The following is a 26,072-nucleotide window of genomic DNA, read 5'->3' as shown; positions in this document are numbered from 1 at the left end:
AGACATCTACAGTTCCTCCTCACATCACTCTCTTAACTTCCATCCACCCGTCCACATGTATTCCTTTTTGAATGGAATGCTGTGGCTGTGGAAGTAATTACAGCCACCACACTTCCTGGTACTTATGATTCCATCAGATGTGATCATGCACATGTTGGAGGCCTGATTTCTCTGCCACTGGAATTTGCCACTGAATGGAATAAGGGATTAGATGACACCCTGTCATAGAAAAAAGTTCATCTGTCATGTTCAAGTGCCAGTCAACAGGATATCTTGTTTTTGTGCAACTTTGGAAAATCATGTTGTTACCTGGTCTCTGCATGACCTTTCCTGCTCAGTGTTCCTTTAATGCCATAAAGCTTATAATCAGTATTTATCATTTATATGGAAAGAAAACCAGCCCATGACTAAAATGAAGTAACCATTAATGCTCAGTGTCCTTTCTGTCCACTTAATTCCTCCTTTGGAATCAAAAACAAAGACAGATGTCTTTTTTCCTTGGGGTGTGGGAGGTTCACAAGAGCTAATTCTGCATCCCCATCTTCATACAATTTCTTATAGCTTTGTTGTGAAGTCTTTCTCTTTCTCTCTGGCTTTTGCAGGCAGAGAAATAAGCAATGAACAAGTACATCTGGCGTCCACCCTTGATGCTGAACTGCTCTCTGACCTCTCTTTCTGAGCCCACCATGTCCTCCTCTGCAAAAAAGTGATGTCCCCTGCCCACCACTGTGCTGAAGGGGCTGCTTTCTGATGTTTGTGTGCCCTCTCCAGACTGGGGGAACACCAATATTGAGGAAAAGTCTGCACTACACTATTTAGGCAGTTGGATGTTGTGAAGACTCACAGAAATTCAAGCAGGAGATGCAGCTACCCAGGGATTTATTCTGCCAGTCGAGAGCAGGGGATAGGATGTTGCAAAGCACTGAGTCCAGCGTGCTCAGCTGAGAGTTGAGCAGGGGGGGGCAACATCTGATTTCCTTTCTGACCTGATGAACACAATATTTTGATAGCAGTGCACTCTAATTTGACTGTATGGTTATTCCTTTTTAGAATTGCATTTTCTCAAATGTGGTATCACCTAAAGGTGGACCCTTCTTTCAGATATGACAATCATTTCCCCTTAATTAATTTTTATAGTTTGTTCATCTTCATGGAGCAGACCTTCATGAAGAGAAAGAAACACACATTTCCTTCAGGAGGGAGTTATGAACACATTAAATTGAAAAGCTGCAATGTTCTGTCACATTAGCTTGGTTCCTACAATGCAGCAGTCACGCTTGATAAACGGTGACATTAAGAATAACATTAGAGAACACAGGCACGGGGTTGTGATGGCAACCAGGATACCTATCTGCCCTTTATTACAGACATTGCCCTCCTCATTTATGCTTTTGGGAGTGATGGACGTATAGAGGGAAAAGAATCAATATGTTTCTCAATTTTTTCTCATGGCTGACAAAAAAATATGTGGATTATAACTGGACTTTTCATTGAGCTGTAATCCTGTGACTTCAGTGCCATAAAAAAATACATAATTATGCTCTGTTAAATATAGAAGCATGTGGCAAAAGTGGTAAAATTTATTACAGTAATTATTGTTTATTTATTTATTTATTTATATAAACTGTATGTGTGGGCGTATAATGTTACATAAACACATAGGAGCATTTTTCCAGGATGTCTATCACTGTCATACCAAACTGCTGATACTGCTCTGAGAAGGAGGCTGCTTGCCTGTTTAAGACTCTAAGTGGCAGTGAGGATTATTTCCTTCAGCTTTTGACCTATCTTTCCCCATTTCTGAATGGCTGAACTGGTATTCAGTTCTTTCTTTAAGACAGTTTTCTGGATAGGGCTTGCTTATTAAAAGTCACAGATATAATTTTAAATCACATAACTGTCAGTGAACCTCTTTTGTGGATCATACTTGCTATGTATTCCTGAAGGTTTCTGGCTTGAACCATAGCACAGACATCTTTGAATCATATCCTCTGATTTCACTGTACACTTAACAGTGTCAGGGGATTTTTGCAGAGACCTTGGTGTTTATTTCACCTTTTCAGTGGAATCAATGGTATCAGCACAGTTCCCACACAGCCTGATGAGCTCACATTTAGGCGGACACTGACCACTTCCATCATCCCCCTTGTGCTTTGTTTTGCTCTTTTTCCTATATATAATACAAATCAAATACTTATTTCAAAAGAATATATTTATTCTCTTTTAAAACTAGCCTTGGATTGTGATGTCCAGAAAGAGCTTGAAGCTAATTAGGAGACCTTTGTACTGGAGCTAGTGCTTATGCAGTTAATGTGTAAAACACCTTGGTTTGCCTCTTGCCAGCTGTGCCACTGCTGCAAGCTTACAGTGACAGGAGCTGCCACTTGTGCTCCATATTTTTATGCAGGAACTAAGACACAGATCTCTGGTTCATTACTCTAGCTCCTAGAGTGCAAGCAAATTATAATAGTTTAAACACAGTTAGGTTTATTTTTAGTCTGAAGGATAACAATGTGGCCATGGCAGAGACTGAAAAACCAGGCAGAGAAATTCTGATGGTTCAGCTTTTCTACTTCCTCAGGATCTTTGTAGAGAGTAAAGCAAAAAGAGGTAGTAGGTGAGAAACATAGGCTATAACCTGTGTAAACCTACTGACTCCTACTAGTAACAACTTCTGTAGAGAAGGGTTTTACACTGTGGCATCCCCATCAGGGGAAACATGGAAAGAGAATTTGGGTAGAATAAATATATGCTTTCTCTGTGTCTGTTTATGTGGTGAATCAGCATTTAGCCACAACTAGTCTCTCAAGCAGGCAAAGCTTCCTCTGAGAAGCAGGATTTGCCCCTGGAGGGCAGCCTGGGGAAGATCTCTGGCATTTTTCCTTTAGTTTCTATATGGGAGTAAGGCAGCAGGGGTGCTCCAAGGGTTTAAGGACAAGGCAGTCCTCAAAATAACTCATCTTACAAATCTCTTCTGTCTCATTTTTCTGTTCTTCTGCAGAGCTAAATGTAAGGGAATCTGACGTAAGAGTGTGTGATGAATTGTCATGTAAATATGGAGGAGTGTGCAAGGAAGAGGGCGATGGCTTGAAATGTGCGTGTCAGTTCCAGGTAAGGGCTGCTCACCTTTTTGTTTGCCATTTCTAACTAATCCTTCAGTATTCAGAAGTATTTGTAGAGTCACTGCTTCAGAAATTGCGCTCAGGGATAGGCTTATGGACTCTAACCATAAGCTCCTTTTCCAATGGCACTGATTGCATCAGATAATAGCAGGGTCACCAGTGATTTAAAAAGTTATGAATTAGTCCTGCTCAGGGAAAAAAAAAAAAAAAAATATATATATATAAATGTCTTCTGAAGTTTTAAAAATAAGTAAATATCAGGTTCAATTTTTTGTTGGGTTTTGAGCATTTAGTTTACAGTTTTTATAACTATCATGGCAATTCTTCTCCCCTCCCGCCACCAACTTTTTTTAGAGAAAAATACAGTAGTTCTTTCTTTTCACAGCTTATAGACAGGCAAATGTATCAAATATTATGTACAAGACTCATGGCAAGACTGGAAGAGCTGGCAGTGTTATCAGCAAACCCTGGAGTGGCCTATCTAGTGTTTTAAAAATAATTATGTGTTCTGTTTCCAATAAATAATAAATCAAGGGGAACCAGAATAGCAATGGTGTGTATATGATCTTACACTGTTTCTGGATTCCAGTGTTTCAGAGCTGGCTTTTAAATAGTGTTCTGGTCACCTGTGCTGGGGACATTGTTCTAGCTGCCTTTTAAAGGGTGAAAAAATTCTCATGAGAAAAGGCTTTTTCATCTGTCTCAGTCTGTCTGTAACATTTATTTATGCGAAATAGTAAAATCAAAGCCCAGTAATGATTAAAAAAAAAAAGAAAAAAAATACAACCCTAGGATCGCCAGTGGTTTAATTTATTTTTTTTGGTGGTAAATTTTGTGACTTCCTAATAACCAGGTCTTGAAGACATTAAAAAAAGAACTAGTCCATGCACTAAACTGTTAATTTGTTTTGAAGACTGCTTTTTAAAAAGTATTGTTTTTAAACTACTTGCATGTTTACTTTTACTTCTTGAATAATTTATTCTGTACTCTTAGAAAAGAAGTCTATGGGTGAGAAGATACTGTGTTTTTCAAACATAGCAGGTTGAAAATATTCCTGTAATTCTCAAATTTAATTGAGCTTACTCAATTTGCTGCAACTAGCAGCACCAAAAGTTTCAGGCAACAAACACCCAGCCCAAACTGTTAGATTCTTCACATGCAAGAATATCTGAGAGCTAGCTTTTTTTTTTTTTTTTCTGATACTGCAAGGTTTTGAAAGGAAAATAGACACATTTATGTGTAGTGGTTCAGCTGAAGAGGCGCTGAATGGAAGATGTGGGAATATCAGCCTGTTCTTCCAGAAGTGTGTTTCCTATAACTGTGTCACTGCATTTTTTCCTAAGATTACTTTGCCACCCCTGCTTGTAGTTCAGAAATCTGTGTCTTTGTATATAACTTATATGTTATGTATGTCAAAAGTTTTAGCCAGGAAAACACTTGCTGAATTAATCCAGCAAGGCATTTCTTATGTTGTTAAAACTGCCATTTTTAGAAAAATGTACCCTAACAAGAGAGCTGCAAAATTAAATTGATTTGGGATCCAGGTTGTGGTCAGGTAAGATGTTCCTGCTAGCGAGGAAATCACAGAATTCCTGAATATGCTGATTTGAAAGGGTCCCACAAGGGTCATTGAGTCCAGTTCCTCACCCTGGACAGGACATGCCAGGAGTCACCCTGTGTGCTCAAGAGCACGGTCCAAACACTTCCTGAACCCTGTCAGGCTGGTGCTGTGACCATTCCCTGGGGAGCCTGTTCCAGTGCCCAAACACCCTCTGGGTGAGGAACCTTTTCCTAATATCCAACCTAAACCTCCCCTGACACGGCTTCAGGTCATTCCCTCGGGTTCTGTCACTGGTGACCACAGAGAAGAGATCAGTTCCTGTTTCTCCTGTCCCCCTCACATGGAAGTTGTACCTGCAGTGAGGTCTGCATGCCAGAGGGGTGTTTTGGGGATCAGAGCAGCACAACTAATCAGAGCCACCCCTGAACTAAGGCTGAGATTGGCACAACCTTTCTTCAGATTAGGGAAAATGGATGATAAGTTTCAGTGTTTGAAACACCTCTAATGTCATGGCAGCAAGAGCTCTGCAGGCTAAAAGGTATTTTGCTCTGTTTTGGATGAGTTTTACAAAACCTGAATGAAAAACTGATCAACACAGTGCTTGTGTTATGAACCAGTGGGGGAGGTAAGATGGGGTGAGGTGGGATGACGAGAGAGACATCATGGGGCTCTTTTCCAATTTCTGTAAGAAAGGCTTGACAACAATTAGTTTAATAAGATAACTGCTTTAATAGGAAAGAATAGGAAAAAGAGCTAAGTGACGGTGAGGAAATCTTACAGTCCATTCAGATGTTGGAAACTCTGAAATCACACAACACTGGATGGACCTCGGATGGATTTTCCCATGGCACACTGTGCTGAGCAGATCCTGTGCACAAAGAGATGCTGTCCCCTTTGCCCATTTGAGGTATTAGAGGTATTAGAGTACTTCCTCAGAAGAAAACACCTTCACTTCTGAAGGATGCTTGTAGGAGAACGTTGGGCTGTACTGTAACAAATCACTAAAGGCTTACCAAACTGTACAAAAGGAATCCCTTTACTTTTCATTTTCTATCCTCAGAACAGAACCTGCAAATTTAAATCATCACACAGAGACTTTAGGAGAATTGAGAACTATCTATTGAACAGACAATCATCTCTTGGAAAGTATTGTCCCTCTTGGGAGTTGCCTGCTAATTACTCTCTAGAAATGACTGTTTTGTATGGCATGTGGCAGGACTAATGGCTGTGGTTGAGTGTCTAAGAGCTGCTTAGTATAAGGAAGTATTACAGAACTGATAGAAATAATTTTCAGAGCTGGCAGAATGATTTATTTTTGTCAGTACTTGCTTAGTTCATTCTCAGTTGGTCATCTATGGCAGGATGACAAAGGATTGGAGGATAATACCCTTCAAAATTATGTTTTAACATTTCAGTATTTTGACCATTATGTATGTCAAAGCATAACGAAACTGTTGTGGGAGAGACTCTCATTTGATACTGGGAGAAGAAACTCCTCTATTTTTAAGTCATTTAAGTAATTTTAACTTAACTAATGTTTTTATTTCTGCATGCACTCTCACAGGTTGAACTATACCAGTTTAATCATAAACTTTGTGTGGTTAAGAAATTTGGTAGCTACTCTATTTCATCATTGCTTCTTGGTTTTCGTTTTTGATTGGATTCTTTTTAACAAAGAGAAAAAAGTGTTGAAGATGCAAAAGATGTCTGACATTACAGTTACCACACCCCCAAACAGGGCAATATCTCCTTTTCCATGCTGTAAAGCAGGGTTTGGACCTCCAGTTCAGCAGGAAGTCATGCATAACTCTCAGATGTTAGGCAGATTGGTGGTCCCAGAATCTTAATGCACATTATGTGTATGAGGGGCTTATAATCCATTTCTGTTAGAATATAAGAAAACAGCAAAATGCAGGTGGCTTCTGCAAAAGCTATTTGGAATGATAAGTTTTCCTTTCTTCCTTTCTTCCTTCCTTTCTTCATTTCTTCCTTTCTTCCTTCCTTCCTTTCTTTTTATTTGTATCAAATTCTACTCAATTTAAAATATAAATTTTTCAGTGTAGTAATAGAAAAGCATTATTATAGCTGTTGACTAAGTAAAAGACTCATTATGCTCTTGAATTTAATGAGAATGGCTATTGTTTTCCACTTTTGTAAGACTCTTCTGACCAAAAAGGTCAGCAAATCTCCCCTTAAGCACCGTTCTCCTTAAATTCTCCTTTGCTCAGTTTCAGCCCCCTGTGCCTAGTCATACTTTCTTGTATTATCTTGAAGTTTTCTCCTGCCTCAGTGTTTATCCTTCAAATACTTCTAGATGCCTGGCATATTCCCTCTAGCCAGTACAAAGTCCCATCATAGTTTTTTTGTGCTTTTAATCTTTCCTACTGAATTCCTATGTTCAGTCCATGTGGAGTTAGACTATTATTTCAGTGATCCAAGAGGAATACATACAGTGATACTGAAAAACTAATATATTTCAAGTAGTTCTTTAGCAAAAAGGGTTATAAGATGCTGTTAATAACACAACTATCTTCCTGTATATTAATATGCAGTTCAGATTAATCACTTGATTTCTGTATGACTGGGTTATTTTATAATTTCTTTTCCAGTGTCACACAAACTATATTCCAGTTTGTGGGTCAAATGGAGACACTTACCAAAATGAATGCTTCCTCAGGAGAGCTGCTTGCAAGCACCAGAAAGAGATAACAATGGTATCAAGAGGACCTTGTTATTCTGGTATGTAAAACACCACTTTGTGTAATTAATGAATGATGTTTTATGGTTAGGTCTTTAGTTTTGCCCATAATTCCAGCAATTAAAATTTTTGTGCTTTTTATAAAATGAAATAATGTGGAAAGCCCAAGTCCTCTTTAGGAATGGAACCTTTTGCTAGGCAAGAAATCTGATACATCTTCTGATATGCTAACAGATTAATAAATAAACATTACAAGCTGAAATACTTTGAGAAAATAGATTATGAATTCTTCTGTGGTGCTTACAGAGGAGTGTTGATATCCATCAAAAGGCTTTTAACAAATTTGGAGCAGATTCCAAATTAGCCATTTCTTTAGGACTTTTAGGATATACAGAATTAGTGTAGCATCCAACAAATAACACTGATCATCCTGATCATCACTGATCATACCTGTACCCAAGGCATCATCTTTGACTTCGGGTCATTGCATTGAAGATATGCATAACTTACAAAATCATTCTACCTCAGATTTCTTTTTTGTCTTTCCACATACTTAAGGCATAGATTTTTCTATATTTCAGATACATGGAACAGGTTTTCCTTGTCTTGAATCTTACAACATACTCTTAGACATAGAAACTTTAACCACCAGTTGAAGTTCTGAACCTCTTTGTGGATTCAAAGCTGGTGAGACCAGACTCATGGCTGGCTTTCTTAGAATGAAATTAAATGACTCAGTAGTGTCAACAACTGCAATCTTTGGATACAGAAAAGTTCGGATTAATCTAAACAAGGTTACATCCATATGGCAGCCAAAAGCATAACCGTGGGTCAGATGCACACTCCTTAGTACCTTTATGTTGGTTAATTGCAATGACAATTTAGAGCTATCAGGCCTGGAGCTCACTGGTAGCTGCAGAATCTTATCAGGAAATTAGGGGAAATGCACGTGCAGGGTACCTAGTCCAAGTTCTCACTGCTGCCAGTCCCATTACCTCATTTAAATGCAGCATGTTTCACACCAGCTGCTCTAAGGCCTTTGACTGCAGCACAGACCTATTCTGAGGTCTGGCTCACGTTTGCTAAGGTCCAAAACCATCTGTGTTGTTGGTCCTACTACTGAAGGAAGCCCATGTTTTGTGCCCAGCTCAGAAGCTTGATTCCAGCATCCCTCAGGCTGATGACTGAACCTACTGTCTTTCCCAATCTCCCCCCTGTAAATTATCTCCAGATGCTGCAAAAATAGGAAAAAAAAAAATCAATCCAGTTTTGGAGGACTCACATATTACTATAACAATGCCTGAGAAGCATGAAGGTTCGATGCATAATTAAATAATATTTTTTAATTTTACGCTCAACTAATTTTAAGAAATGGACACACAGCATGAAAGTTTCTTTCTATCATTAAAACAAAATCTTAGGATAATGTTTTAGGAACAACAAAAAATGTTTATATGTGCATTCTACTCTACTAAGAAAGAGAAATTTCAAGATGAAAAATCAATTCTTCTCAGCCTCAGGTTGCTGGCAGCTAATTACTACGTTATTCAGCTAGTATGGGAATTTTTTTTTGCAACCTTCCTCTTCTTTTCTTTAAGTCCTACATAAAAGCCAGGAAATGCAGCATAAGAGGTTCTGATTCAGGCTGCATACTGCACTCTACACTGTTGCAACTTTAAGTGCCTCAGCAGAGCTCCACTAGAATGGCACCTGCTGCTCCCTGAGTGTCTGATGTGCTTCAGGTGGCATGAAAATATCGGATGATAAAAGCCATAACCCACAATCTCTCCATGCCCTGACAAGACAGCGACGTATTTGTGCTCTTGATCTGTTGCACGCATAATGGAGACTCATATATAAAATTAAAATATATTTTGTAGACCCCCATTAATTTTCACTGGTTACCTTTGAATTTGCTATTAAAATGCTTTGTTCTAGGGCATCACTGGGAGACAAGTACAGATTCACTGGTTTCCTATCAGAGTTGGGATGCACCAAGACAATAGGATGAAGTTCCTCCTTAGTGTTGGAACAACTGTTTAATATTTAAAGTATATCAGATTTTTGAATCTCATACAAGAATAAAATACTTCCCATTTCCTAGGGATTGATACCTTCTGTAGCTACAGCACTAGAACAGGCTACACTGAGTGATTTAGTCACTAAATCATTATTCTGTTTCTTGGCAGGTAATATTTTGATTAAAATTTTACAGACATTTGTGATTTGCAGCATATTTTCTCATTTCCTTTGCCAGAAGGCTGTCAGAGTTTCAGGATTCTAAAATAAGCAATGTTTAAAAAAGAGTCAATTATTGATGCTTTAGAAATAAACAAAATGCAAGTTTTGACATTAAAAATGGTTGTTTAGAGAAATGAATGCATGGCTGAAATTTTGGATCTGCCTACACAGATTTTAATATTTATTTTGACTCGTGCCAGATTTATATTGTATGAAAATTACTACAGAATAATATAGTACTTGATTAGACTTGCAGCTTCTTAGTGTACTGTATACATTTGGAAGCCACAGTCCCTTGTTTCATGTTGGGATTTCTAAGTCAAAAAAAAAAAAAAAGGAAAATGGAGAGTAAAGCTATATGCAGATCTAGAAACAAGGACAGGAATTATTATCTTAGGAGTGGCTTATGAAAAGGTCCACTTGCTTAAAATTCATCAGTGGACTATTTGCCCTCCTGTTTGTACTTAGCAGTTTGGAGCTATTGCCCTAAATAGGTAAGAGACCGGTTCAATTTTCATGCCACTTTGAGTTAAAAGCCATCCCTCCTGAATGAGAGAGGCTGCAAACATTTTTGGTTTTGGGGAGTTTTTCTGCCTCTGCACAAAAGCAGTCCCACAGTACAGAAATGGCTCCTGTTCAGAAAGAACAAAAGAGGAGATTCTGACTGTAGCTGAGTGCTTGCAGCATTCAGATGCTGTGTGTCATCCAAGTCCTTCTTTGTGTATTTTATCCAGAAACTCCTTATGGATTAAAGCAGCTCACAGCAGAAGCTTGTATATTTTGTATTAGCATATTTTTAATAGAACTATGGAATGGTTTCATTTGGAAGGGACTTTAAAGATAATCCAGCTCCCACCTCACAGCCCTGGGTGAAGATACCTTCCACTAGACCAGGTCAGAGCTCCATCCAGCCTGGCCTTGAACACCTTGAAGCAAAAGACACATATTTGGAAAAGGGTGGCTTAAATAAAGATAGACATCAGTCACTCTTCCTCTAATTGCTGACCAGTGGCTGGGGGAATGCTGCTTGTGCCCAGCATCTTCACTTCTTTGAGTGTCTTTCTTGACTGATCTTGGTGCATGAAAACAACTTTTGAAAACTCTGAATTCATTAAAGGCCTGAAAGAGCAGGGCTGCTTGTCCAAGTAAGATCGAAAAAAATGCTACTCTTATAACTAGCAGCTGCCTGGGAAAATCTAGCCAAGGCCCGGGAAAACCAAAAAAAGCAGGAACACCAGCTTAGTTTAGCATGGTTACCCTGGAGACAAGAGTCCTAGCATAGCTCCCAGGGAAAGGTTGAAAATTATACAGTATTAGAGAGGATGATACTTTTTTCTTTTAATCCTTTTTGAGAGCTGAAAGTCCAGAGAAGTAGAAATGAATCTCTCCTGCTGCTGTGATGTCCTGCCAAGTGGACTTCATGTATATCAAGCCAATTATCTATGGAGACGGGTGGTCTGAACATCAGCTCCTTGATTTACAGGGTGCTTTCCATGTGTGGTACCTGCCCTGCCCCATGCACACAGGATTTAGCCAGAGCCCCTCACACTGGGGCTGAGCAGCATTTCTCACCTCAGGGGAAAGCAGAGAGTGAGAGCTGGAAATAAAAACATGGATAAAGTCAAGCTTCTCTGAGACATTTTGCCCTTTGTCTTTCATATGCATCACATATGGTGAACTTGCTCATATTTGTATGTCAGCTTCCTCTCCCTCAAAACAGCTTATGACAAGATTTCAACAGCACAAATAATCCTATATATTAACTCATATAACTAAATTATGCTCCTTCAAAATTCTTAATGAAGCAATACTGCATCATAAAACATATTTCCCAGTGACTCAACAAGGACATTTTATATGGGATTGCCTGCTTTGTCAGTAAAGTGGGTCACTATCAATGGAAAAAAAAAAACCTTCTGGTTTTTGTGTTAATTTCTGTAAAGTCATAAGCTCAGTCTGTTAGACACCAAATAGTGGTATAGGAATAAAGAAAGGAAAATTAAGGTAAAAGAAAAACAAATCTCTATTCCTTATACTCCATGTGACAGGAAATTATTTTTAATGTGTGAAGTGACCCAGTAACGTGGAATTTCACACTTTCATCCAAGCACTAGAAGGAATTATTCTTAGAAATACATGTCCTTAAAGAAAAGCAGGAAATGGAACTGAGCAAACAGAGAGTTTTTCCTCCATGTGTGGAAGTAAAATTCCTCTCTCTGTCTGTCCCCCTTCTTCTTTCAGTTTTTAGCAGATAAATTCAACTGCCTTCTCCATCACCAAAGCAGGCATGAGATTGTGGGATGAGCAGAGTGCATGCTCTCCTCTCAGCTTCCAGAGGAGCTAATTTAATGGGAATGGGAAACAATTCACTGACAGTGGTTGCCATTCATTCTCACAGGAAGTTCTGTGACTCAGTTCATGTGTTTAAGGGCTTTCTTTACTGCCGTGCTAGCTGAAGCCTGTGCAGAGTGCTGCCCAGCAGTATGCACATGCAAAATCCCTAAACAGATCCATATTGCTCTGAAGTAGAATTAGTTGGCTGGGGGTGGTGAAGAAGCTCAAGTCCTGCTGACACTTGAACTGCTAATGCAAATGGGATCCAGTTGAAAGCTGTCACTCACCAGATGCTAATCCAGTCAGTCAAATGTCAGTGAAATAACAATGTCATTAGAGCATCTTTATACCAAGTGATTGACTCAACTGACAGAAGCAATTTTGTCATTAGATGACTTAAATTAACCTTACTTGGATGACTAGTTGTCTTCTGGAGGTACTTCTGCAGTCAGGTGATTTATGTGTTGAAGTAATCCTTGAAGTACCACTCCCAGGGCTAGAGGGTAAAGAAAAATAAATGTTCCAAACATTAGACTTTGTATTCTTCATCTCTTTTTCGTTTAACAAATTTTAATCTCTAAGAGTTGAAAAGAGGCTAAGAAAGGTATTTGTTTTCAGTATTGAATAATGCTGTTCCTTGAGTAATATCTTGACAGGGAAGAGTGAAACTAGGGCACAGTGAGTATGGACAAACCATATTAAAGGATTTCAGACCTTATGTGGAATATTTGTTTTTACAGCTGGCTCATGAAATGTGACATCTGTGTAATGTTTTACAATGACAAGTTCCTGTACAAACATCTGCTCCTGGAGCAATATTTTCACTTGCTTTTTTTTTTTTTTTTTCCCTCTCCCTCTGTTTGTTTTTTTTTTTTTTTTCAGATAATGGCTCTGGGTCAGGAGAAGGAGGTGAGTACCAAACTCCACTTATCTTTGATTTTGATCTCTCTTTCAAACTAATGTGTGCCACTTTTATACATACATATATATATATATATATATATATATATTTACATGGCTACTGTATACCACATGAATTGTGGGAAAATTATGGGATTTAAAATAATCTTTAAGGTTGCAGTGTTACTGGGCCATGTTAGAACAGTAGTGGTAGAAGAATAGGTTGTAGTGTGCATTTCATCAATTTTATTCTCTCAGATTTGACCTATATTATTATTCATTTGTTACCAGAAATGCAGTGCAATATTTAAATCCCTATTTTACCTGCATCTCTGTCCAGAAAATTACCATTCACAATAAATTTCTTACCATTTATTTCCCTAGTGTCTAAAACTTCTAGTTGTTACCTTATGCTTGGTTGAGCTTGTTGCCTAAAATATACAACAATTGCATTATGATATCTATTTATATGAAGTATTTTAATAAAGTATTTTTCTGTTCAAAACTGTATATTCAAAGAGGAGATGTAATACCCCCGGTAGCAGTAGAAGTGTCCCAATCTTTCAACACCTCTTAATCTTCTTCCAAAGATTTAAAAAAAAAAAAAAAATCTTTTTCTAACTTTGATACTACTAACAATAATACATATAGAATGAAAAATATGTTACACAGATATATATAAACACAGAAAAACTGTTTTGCTTTTAGGCTTTGGTATTGTTAAGAAGGTGTTGCATTTCATATGGATTGGACTGAGTTTTGAAGTACTGTAGATCTTCTATAACTACGTGAAAATGTGTTTTTATGGAAAACCATCTATGGCATCACTCTGTAGCTAAATGTAACAGTTAACTTTTCAAAAATCAGGAGCTAGCTCACTCTTCACCTTGAAGAAGACTGGCATTTCTCTCCCCCTTACTGCTATCAGTAAATTCTTGGGCTGCTGCTAGCACAGGGCCATTCTCACCTTTGTTTCCTTTTGGGACAGTGTCTGAAGAAACAATTTTCTTCCCAAACACTTCCTCTTCTTACCTCCACAGGTGACTTTTCTGACGCTTTACACTCTTTCCCCAGCTCTGTTTGCTTCTTCTTCCCCCTTTGTTAGCCAGCCCGTTATTTCACTCCAACTGCTCCCTGCAAGCCAAGCTTTCTGGCCTTGGTACTGCTATGCAGTTCTTGTAGGAGACAGATGACAGAATTTAGTCCATTGACGCTGTTGAGGCAGGACGGGAATGAGATGACTCCACTCAGAAGGCTGAGAGAGTAAAACTCTGATTTATTTCAAAATATATCGTTCTTTATAGAGAGCTTTGTCCAGACCAATTCCATTGGTCCTGAAGTGAAAACAACTCACACCATTGATGCCCAGTGCGGAGACGCACAGTGGTAGAACTTAACTATAAACAATGTGAACAACAAGAGAGATAAAGAACCTTATTTACATTCTTTTCAGCACTTTGTCAGGCTTCTGCCTGGTTAGAAACTTTCCGTTTTTCTCTTTAACTGAATCTGAGACCAACAGTCCATGTTTCACTTTTATTTTTAGAACAGTTTTAGAAAAGTTTGAATGCCATTGAGATTAGTTGGGTTTGGGTTTTTTTCATATTTTCTAACTGCATACAAAAATCCTGGTTAAAGTCCCTTGTAAATGTTACTATGTTGATGTGGAAGAGATTGGCAGCTGACTGATAGATGTCAGGATTCTTTGGGTAGCTTTAACAGCAGTTTGGAAAAACTTAGGCCAAAACATGCTGTTTTGTTGGCTGCTCACTGAAGAGGTGAAAGGTCCCTTCAAATATACTCATTCCTTGATTTGGGGCAGGAGGCTGGGCCCAAATCCACCTGTAGGGGCAAGAGAGACCCACATGGGCTTTATTTTGTCATTGCTGTTCTTTTTGTTCTCACTTGAAATGTTCATTGAGCCTGGGACAAAGAGCTGGGGAGGAAGGATTCGTGCTGTGGAAAGGCTTTGTTAGCTGGGGCTCAGCATGCCAGTGCATTTGAATTATTTATGCAAAATAGAATGCCATCGGCTTAGGAGGTTTGGTGGTCCCTCGATACCTTGCAGAAGTAGTTGATGCATTGTCTTGGGAGGTGGAATATGTAGATTCAGTTCACTTCAGGCAGAAAGAATTGAATCTGGTTCCCTTGGCCCCAGGTGAGTTTCTGCACTGCCTGGGTATTGAATTCAGAAGAAACAATGTACCCACTCTGTCCTCCAGCAGTTTTGTGACATTAGGCCTTCATGTATTAGAGTTTCTTCTGAGTGCCTTTGGGACAATTGAAATGCTCTTTCTTCTCTTCAGTATGAAAACAGTTGGATTTAGTTCTTAATTTTAGGTTAAGTAAAAGGAAATTTGCACAACAAGACATTGAAAATCCTGTTTGGCTCTTCTTCCTTTTTTTAATACATCTTAGCTATTTGAGATATATTGAATTATTCCTGTCCCTGTGTAGCTTCCTCACTAAACTGAGTATTGGGTGATACTTCTGTGGGACAGTTGGTTAGTCTTCAACATGTTGAGTCATTTTCTGTGTCTGAAAGCAGTCCTTCAAAAAATGGAATCCACTGCTGCTTTGGTTATTGAACTCTGCCCTGGTTGAAAATTCAAGGATTTTTTTGTAACTAGAATTGGGGTTTTTTTCATAATTCAAGTAGCTGTTGAAGTGTTACATGAAAACATTAAAACCTGAAAAGTCTTGCTACAAGTTAAGGGAATTCAGAGAGAAAATCAGACTTCTAGAAAACTGTTGGACCTATTGAGGATGGAGATGCATTGTTCAGAATCCAAACACGAAGGAAGAATAGGGACCCAGGCAGAGGGTGACCTGCAGGGTAGTGGTGTTCAGTGGTGCCCTCCACACTTCTTCCTCTCTGGTTATTTCAGCTATGAGACTGTCTGCTGCAGAACTGCATCCTGGCCCAACCTTCCTCCTCCTTTTCTTTTGGAAAGTCAGGATATACTGAGATATAATAACCACCCATGCCAGAATGTTTAATCTCATACTCTTGGATAAGGGTGCTCAAATGGGAACCAAATTTCCTGGGGAGACTCTGTGCCCTATGGGTTAGGTACAGCTGCTGCTCAGAAGCATGAGGAAACTTCAGTGGAAGTGGAAAAATGCAAAAATGAGTGAGAGAGAACCACCCAGCAAGCAAACATGCTAGCTTAGAGATGTGATTTTTCTTCCTAGGATCTGTGTTAATCACAGAATCAGTGCTTGCTGTGTTTCTCAAACATGCAATTAGTGTGATTGTGTATGCACCAGTGATGCTTGCACACACGGAGTGGATGAGCACAGCTGCTTGTGTGCATTCAGGAGGCATTGCAAGTGCTGTGCAGATGCACTGTTGCTGGATTTTTAACTTTGAAATAAAGTACTGGGAAAGCATCCGAGTTGTGCTCTTCAGCTGCTACAGCTCTGCCTGAGGCAGTCTCCACGGCTGAAATTAGCTGTTGGCCTCATGTTTAGCTGAGATTTGTGCTACTGATTCCCACTGTTCTTTTTCATTTTCTGCATTTCATTGCAGAACAATCTCATTGATGATTCTGAACTTGACTTCGTGCATATTCTCCCTCCTACTCTCAAATAGTATGATGATAATGCATTCATTTATATGTTAAAAAAAGAAGAAAAAAGAAAAGTAGATTTAGAAACAAGAGAAAAATTCACAAAATATTTTTTTTGTCAAAGATTGTTTCAGAAAATATCTTGCCTTAGTAGTTATCACGTGCTACAAGAAAAAACACCTAAAGACCACAGAACTTATGGTTGAGGTTCTCCACAAATAATCTTTACTGTTACAAAATAGATTTTAGTAAAATAATTTGATTTAGGAAAAGATTAGATTTTAGGAAAACAATTAAGAGTGGAAGAATTTTTTCAGTATGCCTGCATGAGATCAAGTAATATAATTTTTAAGGATGAGACAATTGTCTAGTTGCCCTCTGACATTCTGAATGAGCTATTTCAATTTTCTATGCTCTGTTAGCATTGAGTTGTAATAAAATGACCCATTTTTCTAATTTCAGAAGTCTGGAACTTCATTAGTGTAATAAAAATTGTAGTTTTGAAACCAAGCAGTTGGTCACTTGTGGCAATGGGTATCGTGACCCATTTCTAAGAAGAATATATGATTGTCAATTCAGAAATGAGAGAATTTTCAAAATTCTCAATACTCTACCATTGCCCTACAGAAGGCAATATTGGAGAGGCTTTAAAGGGTTCTACTCAGACTTTAAAGAGTTGCCTGGCTAGGGTCATGGCTGAAGATGGTGGGATCCTTTAAATTTGCACCTAAAGTGTGGTCTTCTCTCTATATGCTCATATGAATAATTCTGCAGTTTCCCTGTTCTGAAGAATACAGTCATAAAATTAGGCCCTTTGTTTCCTCAATATTTTGTTAGACTTCAAGGCAGAACTGGAGAAGGACAAGGTACAGGCTCAGATTTGTGTTCATCTCTGCCAGTTGTAAATTTCAGCACTATTTGGCCTGCTGGATGTATTTCCACAACATGTAGATTGGGGCAGAAAAAAGTAGATTGCCAGTTCACATCTGTGATGTTGACTTTGTGATATAGTAAGGCCTTTGCAAGAATGTGTTTAAAACCATCAGCATTTGTTGCATACACCATGAAAGATCTAACAAATGGTAAAGGCTTTTCAAGCCAGCCTCAGAAACAAATCACTGCCCTAGAAGAGGCAGGTTCTCTGCTCTAGTAATCAGCCAACAATGGTGAGATTTCTAAGTGCCCTACTATGCCCATAACATTAATTTTTAATTCATTTTATTCAGTATTTGTATGTGTACCTGAGCAAAATGCCTTTTTGATATTAAAAAAGTTGTAATGGTAGTTAGACAGATGGCACCCAATCATTTCAGGCTTTTAAGCTAAGGAAATAACATGCTTGCAATACATATAGCTACGTTAATTATTATTAAAATAATTTCTTTTGAATTTCTAATCCCTCTGAAATTTAATAGCTGAAGTATCTTGTGATGAACGTCTAGCAGATTGCATTTAGTAATTAATAAATTGATATACAGTATGTGCTTTTTAGCAGGCTGCCATCTGTTCCTTCCCCTCACTGGGGACAACACTTATCCAGTAATTGTCACACAGTCAGGGTGGAAAAAACACACACAATTTAGAGCCTCGAATATTTTCTATTTTAATTTGTAATCGTGCTACTGATTTGTTTTAATGTATTTCAATACGACTCGCAGAAACTTAATCGTAATTAGCACCCTGGTTAGGAGGTAGCATCACGTCTTTTTGCTATTCCTAAAATGATGCGTGCTTTAAAAAGATTTAAGATGTGGATTCCATCACTGTCATTGAATACCACTTCAGCTTCAAATAGCCCTATTTATTGCTGTCAAGATCATATTCTATGTAGGTAAAATTAACACTGAAATAAAACAAGAAAGAATTGCTGTTTTTACAGCAAAGGTTCATGAAGGCAGAGGCAGAGGCCCTAAATGTTCAGGTATTCTCTTGGTGGAGACTTATTCTAAGCAGGTTTTTCAGGGATGCTGGAGTATTCTTGGAAGGATGCTGGAGCCAGAGGCACATAAAGACAGACGCCTTTTCTTTCTTGCACAGGATATGTAGCAAATGAGGACAGATTTGTCATACCCTGCAGTGGGCCTGCAGAAAAGGTGTCCAGTGTGTTCATGACATTGTGAGATACCTCCCTTGGTATCTGGTGCCTTTCTTGTCCTTTGTTTTCTACCATTATCTAACCATGCTTATTTTCCATCATCCGTACTCTGAAGCTGTTGAGTCTTCTTTTGGAGAAAAAGGAGTTAGCTGCATTTGAAGCGGGACACTGGAGTGAATGGGTACTTGAGTTACCTCCAGTAACTGGAGGTTTCTGCAGTGTGAAAGCTGACCCAGTCTTGCAATATGCCAGCTTTTCCTGCCATTATCCACGGTGTCACATGCACAGAAGCAAAGCAGAAGTTCCAGATCTCAGGCATGTTAAATCCCTAACACCTCATGAGGGAATCTAATGGTGCACACACGTCCTTTGCTTATTAAGTGACACGTTTTCATTGTCATAAACATTGGGCAAGCCAATCACCTTGGCTGGATTGTGATTAGGGAACCAATCTTCAAACTCCCCTCCTCCAGGCACCGCAGTCATAAGTAGACCTGGCATCCTCCTGTTAAGCCTGTAATGCCTGCTCTTGCAAAATCCAATTCCAAAGGCTGGTGCCTTTACTGAAGCGCTCTTGAAGCAGCAGTGTGTGGTCCACACTGCACATGGAAAGGATCTCTCAGCCATGTATAGATCTCTGCTGGACAAAGCTGGGCTTTGATTCTAAGCCAGCTGCATTGTTGGATAAGAGAGCAGGACCTTCCACACTGCCAAATACTGCTTTTGCATATGATCCAGCAGCGTGGTCAAGCGAATTCAAGACATAACTTGCCAAAACTTTGGGAGAGCTCAGGGTAGTGTTGCACTTGCTTTAAATATATACTTACAGACAAAAAGAGAAAGTTTGCAGCTTTGTTTCAAATTATGGGAACAATCTCCTTTTTAACTAAGTGCATCATTAAAATTGCCCTAAAAGTTAATGGCATGTAGGATAAGTCACTAAGTTCTGGAGTGAATTGCAGTCCTTAATGTGGAGTCCTGTGGACTGTGGTATTTTGAGAGGAATTTCCAGTGCTAGCCATACTGAGGTAATCACAGTCAGAAATCTTTTTGAGATTAGTTGATCCCGTATGACACAGTAAATATCATTACGATCCCAAACCAGTTAAGAATTAGTTTTCAAGAGGGGCTTTCCTGGACACTCTATCAGGGAATTCTATCTATACATGGCTACTAAGGGGTTCCAGCTGCCCCCCCTCCACTTCACCGGGAACAGTGATAAATACAAATATACAGCATAGCTCCCTTTCCAAGCTATGCCTTAGGGCAGACAAAACTTCACCTTGACACAGATGGATGCTTTTGCTTTAAGCTTGATTGAAAGCCCTCAGCAGAAACCCAGCCACACTGCCAATGTAGGAACACACAAATGAGTTGCTGAGGGAAGCAATTTACTGCTGCCCAATTCCTCTAGAGCTGTTGTCCACTGGCAGGATCCTACCCTACAGCTCCTAAGATATAGCTGACCATCTTCTGCAGTGGAATAATGACTCGAGGAGAAGTGTTAGGGAGCACAGCTCAGAGAGACAACTGGGAGTCACTGATCCTATCTTTGTGCCTTGTTTCTTTGGAAGGACACGGCATTAATGAGGTGCTGCCCTGAAACATGTAAGGAAGCTGAAAAGAAAGGGGAAATGAGCTTTCACTCAACATCAAATTAATATGCTAAGAACAGAATTAATCAAGATACCCACAAAACCAAGAATAAGAAATTCTGTAGTCATCTATACACCAATATTAGAAGCTTGCATAATAAACAAGAGGAGACTGAATTGTTCATTTGGGAGCATATTTTGACCTAATTTTTATTACTGAAACCTGCTGGGAAGATCCAATTGATTGGAATATTAAAATCAATGCCTACAACCTACGTAGGAACAATCAAATGTGGGGGAGAATGAAGAAGGGAGAGGCAACATTTGAAGATGTTTGCACCAAAGAAACATGCTGTTGAATATTAATGGGTTTATATATTTTAACAGGATATAGGTCTATAGGTCTGCTACCAATTCAGGTTGAAAAACAATATTCATCTACTCTGTGTTAGTGGAAGGACTTGAAAGACCTGTTCCAGCCAGAACAACATTCATTTTTGCATTAGCCAGGAGGTGGCATGGCCAGGACTCAGAAGTTATTCTACACCACCTTGCATCATTGCTGGGGGCAGGGGAAGGGGAGTTTTTTTTCTGAAAGAATGGCTCTTTTCTGGTAGGGGCAGCATAGCTACAGCCATGGGTGCTGCAGTGAGCTTTTAAGCATGTGAATAGCTGTCTATTCTGTGTGCACTTTTGTTATTAATATTGTTGCTGTTACTGTTTGTTTTCTTATCTCATTGCTGTCTCCAGTAAATTGTTCTTGCCTCAACCCGTGAGTTTTAGCTTTTGTGCCTCCAATTTACCACAGGGACAAAGGGGAGGGGAGAGCAGAGCCAGAGAGTAGCACATGATTTGGAGGTTCTTGCTGGGACACTGAATGGGGAGTATCACTCCTAAACCACAATAGGACATCAGTCTATAGTATATGCAGTGTCTAATACTTTTAGTGCTAGGTGACTGGTACACATGAGATCCAGCAAGTTCTAATCAAGAAAAAACAATAGTTGCAATTTTTAAAAAACAGACGTAATTTTAAAAGGTAGAGAAAGCAATTTTAGGAAGGGGGGATGGGAGAAAGGAGAGAGAGAATTTTACATTAGATAATACAAAGAAACAATGAACAAGTAGTTTTGGGTTATGATTCTGAAAATAAAAAGGTGTTGGGACATTCACAGGGAGCATAACTTGAGTTGAAGAGGAAGGGTATTTATGCTGCATGTGCTTGTGTGTATGCTACCTTCTTTTGCTCCATTGCAAAATTGAAATGCTAATAGTGCAGTAAAAGTGCTCAGTAAAGTGCTCTGTTTGCATTTGTAGTCAAGTCAGATAATATAAATGGGGTATGATGAAATGTTTTGCATGCTAGTGGTACCATAGAAGGATATTAAGCACCATATGTTAAAGAAGTATTTTGTAATCAGCAGGTTTGCCAGGTTTGCACTTGAAAGCTTTAAAAATGGGCGGTAAAGAGTTCTCTAGGCTGTTGATGATTTTTTTTTTTTTTAGTAGAATAATGATAAATAATATATATATTTTTTCAGAAAAGATAAATGTGATGACTGGGGGGCAGCAACCTCTCATTGGCACCTGTGAGAAGCACTGCAGTGAAATAGAAGGTGGAAAAATTAACTGAGTACAAAATTAAGCAAGGGAAAAAATACTAATACTAAAAATACTACAGTCACTTTGAGATCATGGAAAACCTTTCTAGAGAAAATTACCATTTTTTAAACTGATTTTTCCAAGAAAGGCATTTGTACAACAGAACATTTTATTTAAGAGGACCACCACAGAGCCATAACCTTTCTCAGTCAAATGTGATCTTTAATCTCATACCAGTCTAAGCAACTAGAAAGCACACCATCCACACAGTATACATCTAATGTGAAAAAATACTGCAAATCAATAGCTCATTAATGTTAAGGAGTAGGTAGAAAATGAGTGTTTCTAGAGACTGTTCTTGGCCTCATGACCCCTTCAATTGGAGACCTGGGAGCAAATCAGTCAGCACTGATTTGGTGTGGATGACAGAGAACAGGTCACTGAGCTAACAGGATGCATAAGCAAGCAGGATTTTAATGTCTGAGGACAGTTATCTGTAGCAAGTCCAGGACCTAGGTAATTTTTCCTTGATGTCAGGAAAACATCTCTCCTACAGACTGTTGACCCTGAAAAGTATTCATTGGGGAATAAAGTGGATAATAAAGTAAATATGATTGTCAGTGCAGAAAAATGGTCAAAAAGTAATATGACTGTTGGATATTTAAAGTGAAGAATGTCACAAATGGTATTTGTCTTTGATGACAACTTTTCTGGAACAATATGTCCAGCTCTTGTACCCATACCTCCAGAAGGTGTCAACTTGCTGACAAAGGGCATCAAGGGTCCTAAGAACAGAAAATGAAGTGGAAATACCATGAACGAAAGCAGTGCCATTTGTTTAACTTATTCAAACCGTAGCGGATCATTTTTATTAGCATGGAAAAGTGAAATCTGACACTAAAGGACACTTTAAAATGCCAAATATAGGCATAGGAATGTGGCATCTGGAAAGAAGGGGAAATCAAATAAGATGTGCATTTGTAAAGATAAAAGCAGATGACCTCTACTGCAACTTGATAAGAGTGGTGATAGAATTTTTACAGCAGGAATTTTGTTTGATAAGTATTAATTTCTGGAAAATGCACAGCATGCTTTAGACAGAAGGCAGTTAGCTTGCAGGTTCACCTGCACTATTCTTCATGGAAACACAGCCCCACAGGTGGGAGGGAGAGATTCCCTGCAGCCAAGATTCAGGGAAATTAGGAAGAGCTGTTGTGGATTTCTTTTTCCTGTTTGTATTTAAAGAATGTAAATTCAGCTGTTTCATTGGTGGTGTTTGATTTACTGTTGCCACAGCACACAAAGCTGCTATGAGGAAAGGAATGGGATCACTTTGATCTCTGTCCATCTGGCAGCCTGGTGCAGTCAGCTGTGTACCACCACGACACTGTGATACTTTAAGTGGATCTCGACTCCCTCTGCAGATTTCTGTGGTTCTTTTCCTTCCTTTCAAGTACCTTGATCTCCTTCATCAATCACTTCGTTAAAAATCAAAAATAGGAGTGGCTAATGGTAGTGAAACAGTAAGAGTATAATTTATTTCTCTTTTATGTGGTGAAGACTTTTGATATCCATGTCAACAGTAAAATTATTGTAGATGTTTTTAGGATCAGAATATTTGATAGTGATTTTACTTTTTAGGATACATAGCATTTCTACCAGATTCTTGTTAGGACAACTTTTTTCTTTTATTCCTATGGAACTAAACAAAGTAGTCTGGAAAATACACCACAGCATATGTGACATGAACACAGTCTAATGTCATAGTCAGGAATCCAAAAGGAGAAAAAATGCAAGCAGTAACCTTGCATAAGGATATCTGTAATTAAAGACTGTCACAGAAAATAGTATTTACATCCCCAATACCTAATATTCAAGGACATCTAAAGGAACAGGGTTTATACATTATCAGTGGCAATTAAAACTAAATGTGACTGCGATACATGTCAATGCCAGTTATGTGCCTGGTGAAGTGGGAATAAATAAAAATGACTGAAATAAGAATAAAGGAAGAGCCAATCAATGAAGCATTAATGTTTTCAGGGATGCTTTTCTATCACTGGTACAGTTCTATCAACCTCCATTTGACTGACTTTCAAAAAGGGAGCACTATTAAGGTTAATAGCTTCAGTATACGACAGCTTTATGTTGACAGTATTCCTGAAAGCAAATGGATTTAGGTAAGCAAAACCAGAGCTTAATTTGAAAGTCATGCTTTCTGTTACTGGGTTTTTTTCAGAGTATGAAGGATCTGGGACAGAAGTTCAGAGAAAGCACTCAAAATGTGGAGTTTGCAAATACAGAGCTGAGTGTGATGAAGATGCAGAGAATGTCGGGTATGTAATGTTTTCCCTAACAATATCACTGAACAAAAGGGGAAAAATGCTAAAGGTACACAATTGTCTGCTTGACTATGTTTGTTCTTACTAACTGAAGCTTTAGTGCCATCCAGTAATAATGTGTTTGATATGTGTCTGTAAAGAACAAACCATCTGCAGTTGAAAATTAGTGGGAGAAAACAACAGAGAGTTGTACTGGAAAATCTTTAGCTAATATTTTTCAAACAAAGAGCCTTGATTTGTTTTATCCTGCCAACAAAACAACTCAAAAAACAAACAGGAATGCAAAATAAATACTGATTATTCAACCCTGAGATTTTTTTTTCTCTATGTTCTCCATGTTTATAAAGTGTTACATGCAGTTATTTCCATCCGTGCTAATGTAGGACCTAAAGGTGAAGTTGAACTGGAGACTTGAGCTAGTCAGATCTTCCAAACTCACTGTAGCATTTGATTTCCTAGATGCACACAGGGGAAAATTAATGAAAAATATCAATTATTGTCAATTAAATTTCAAAACAAATGATCAAGAAACAAGAAGCTTTTAAAGACAATTCATAATGCAGAAACAGATGCACCACATTTACCTGACCGAGGTACTTGGTTGTATTACACCCCAGCTGTCCAGGCTCTGCATGGCTCTCAGAAAGGGCAGAGATATCATGAAGGAAAGGTCTTCTTCAGACAGCTCCATGAGGCTTTAAGGGGGTTTTAGGGAATTAAAAGAAGTCCTGTCTGCTGATGGGGTTTTGTTTTGCAACAGCCTTTGTCCTGGCAGTGGCCACCAGGATGGAATAAGGTTTATTGGGATCTGGGCTGGTGGCAGGTACTGGGGTTGTGGCTGCAGACACAGTGCATGAAGGTGTTTGAAAGACTTGCAAATGGTACATTTTTGTATCCACAGAGGGAACAGCATCTCAGAATAACAGTGCCTGAACATCACTAATCAGAGAAAACATCACTCTCCCTTTTCTTGTCTTCCAGCTGGAATCCATTTAATGTTGAAATATGTCTTTAATTGCACGAGGTTTTATTACAGGATACCAGCATGAAGACATCTCAGACAGTAAAGCAGCTTAGCACTAACATTCAAGATGTACATTCAAGATTAAATTGTAGAATACAAGGGAAAGCAAAATGGTACTAATGCTCATGAATTCTAACATCATACTTCACATTTCATCAAATGCCATAGTACTAAAGCCAGCTTGCTCTTTCCAGGAGATAGACAGATGAACTAGAGCTGTTTTTTGTAATACTAATATTCTTTTGAAATATTGCCTTGGTCTGCTTCATTTATGACTGGAAAGATGGCATAGATTTTATATATATATATATGTTTGCTATATGCACTGAAATGTGCTTTTGGCTTGGGAAAATAAATCCTGAAGCATTCAACTTCTGTAAAAGCTTGCTTAGTCTTTCTGCACTAGTAGAGCTGGAATTCCTGCAGGTATATAGTAACTGTAAGAAAATTCAGATAAAGCTGAGGGGAGTAAATTTATTATCTACATCCTACTCATATAAAATGAAACCAGTTCCTGCTTCTTGACAACAGGCAGAGAGTGCTCTTTTGCCTCTAAGATTTCTTTAATTAGTCCTCATTAAAAATATAAGTGGAAACAAGGCCTTTTTTGTAGAAAATGCTCAAAAGTTAGAAAATATTCCTATATAGGTAGGTTATTTGCAATTTATTGGATAATATTTTTCAATTATATACAGGAATTTAATATAATTTAATTTTTCCCAGTGCCTTTAACCATTAAAATAGACTTCATTGATATTCACTGTTTAGCCATAGGTAAATCAGGGTCTGTTAACACAGATTGCCTTCACAATGTTGGTTTTGACAAGTCACATAACAACTCAAAAACTTGCTAAAGTAGAATATAGGAATTGGCATACGTTTTCATAAAATTAAAACAGTTATTTACCTGGCAGAAACAAAATGGGATTAAAATCTTCTCTTGGGAAACTTTAGTAGAGCACCCCTTATAACTGCTTTTAACATCT

General features: G+C 38.5%; 1 protein-coding gene across 1 annotated transcript in view; it reads left to right on the top strand.

The window, feature by feature from the left end:
- Positions 1–26,072, top strand: part of TMEFF1 (transmembrane protein with EGF like and two follistatin like domains 1) — a 117,536-nt gene that overhangs the window by 68,159 nt on the left and 23,305 nt on the right. Inside the window, exons 2-5 of the mRNA XM_021528716.3 lie at positions 3,002–3,111; positions 7,293–7,422; positions 12,839–12,865; positions 23,960–24,056. Of these exons, the coding sequence (XP_021384391.3) occupies positions 3,002–3,111; positions 7,293–7,422; positions 12,839–12,865; positions 23,960–24,056 (364 nt within the window). The remainder of the gene's footprint in view (positions 1–3,001; positions 3,112–7,292; positions 7,423–12,838; positions 12,866–23,959; positions 24,057–26,072) is intronic.

This window comes from Lonchura striata, chromosome 1 (assembly GCF_046129695.1).
Source record: "Lonchura striata isolate bLonStr1 chromosome 1, bLonStr1.mat, whole genome shotgun sequence".
NCBI classification, from domain to species: Eukaryota; Metazoa; Chordata; class Aves; order Passeriformes; family Estrildidae; genus Lonchura; species Lonchura striata.
This window is presented reverse-complemented; position numbering and strand designations above follow the sequence as displayed.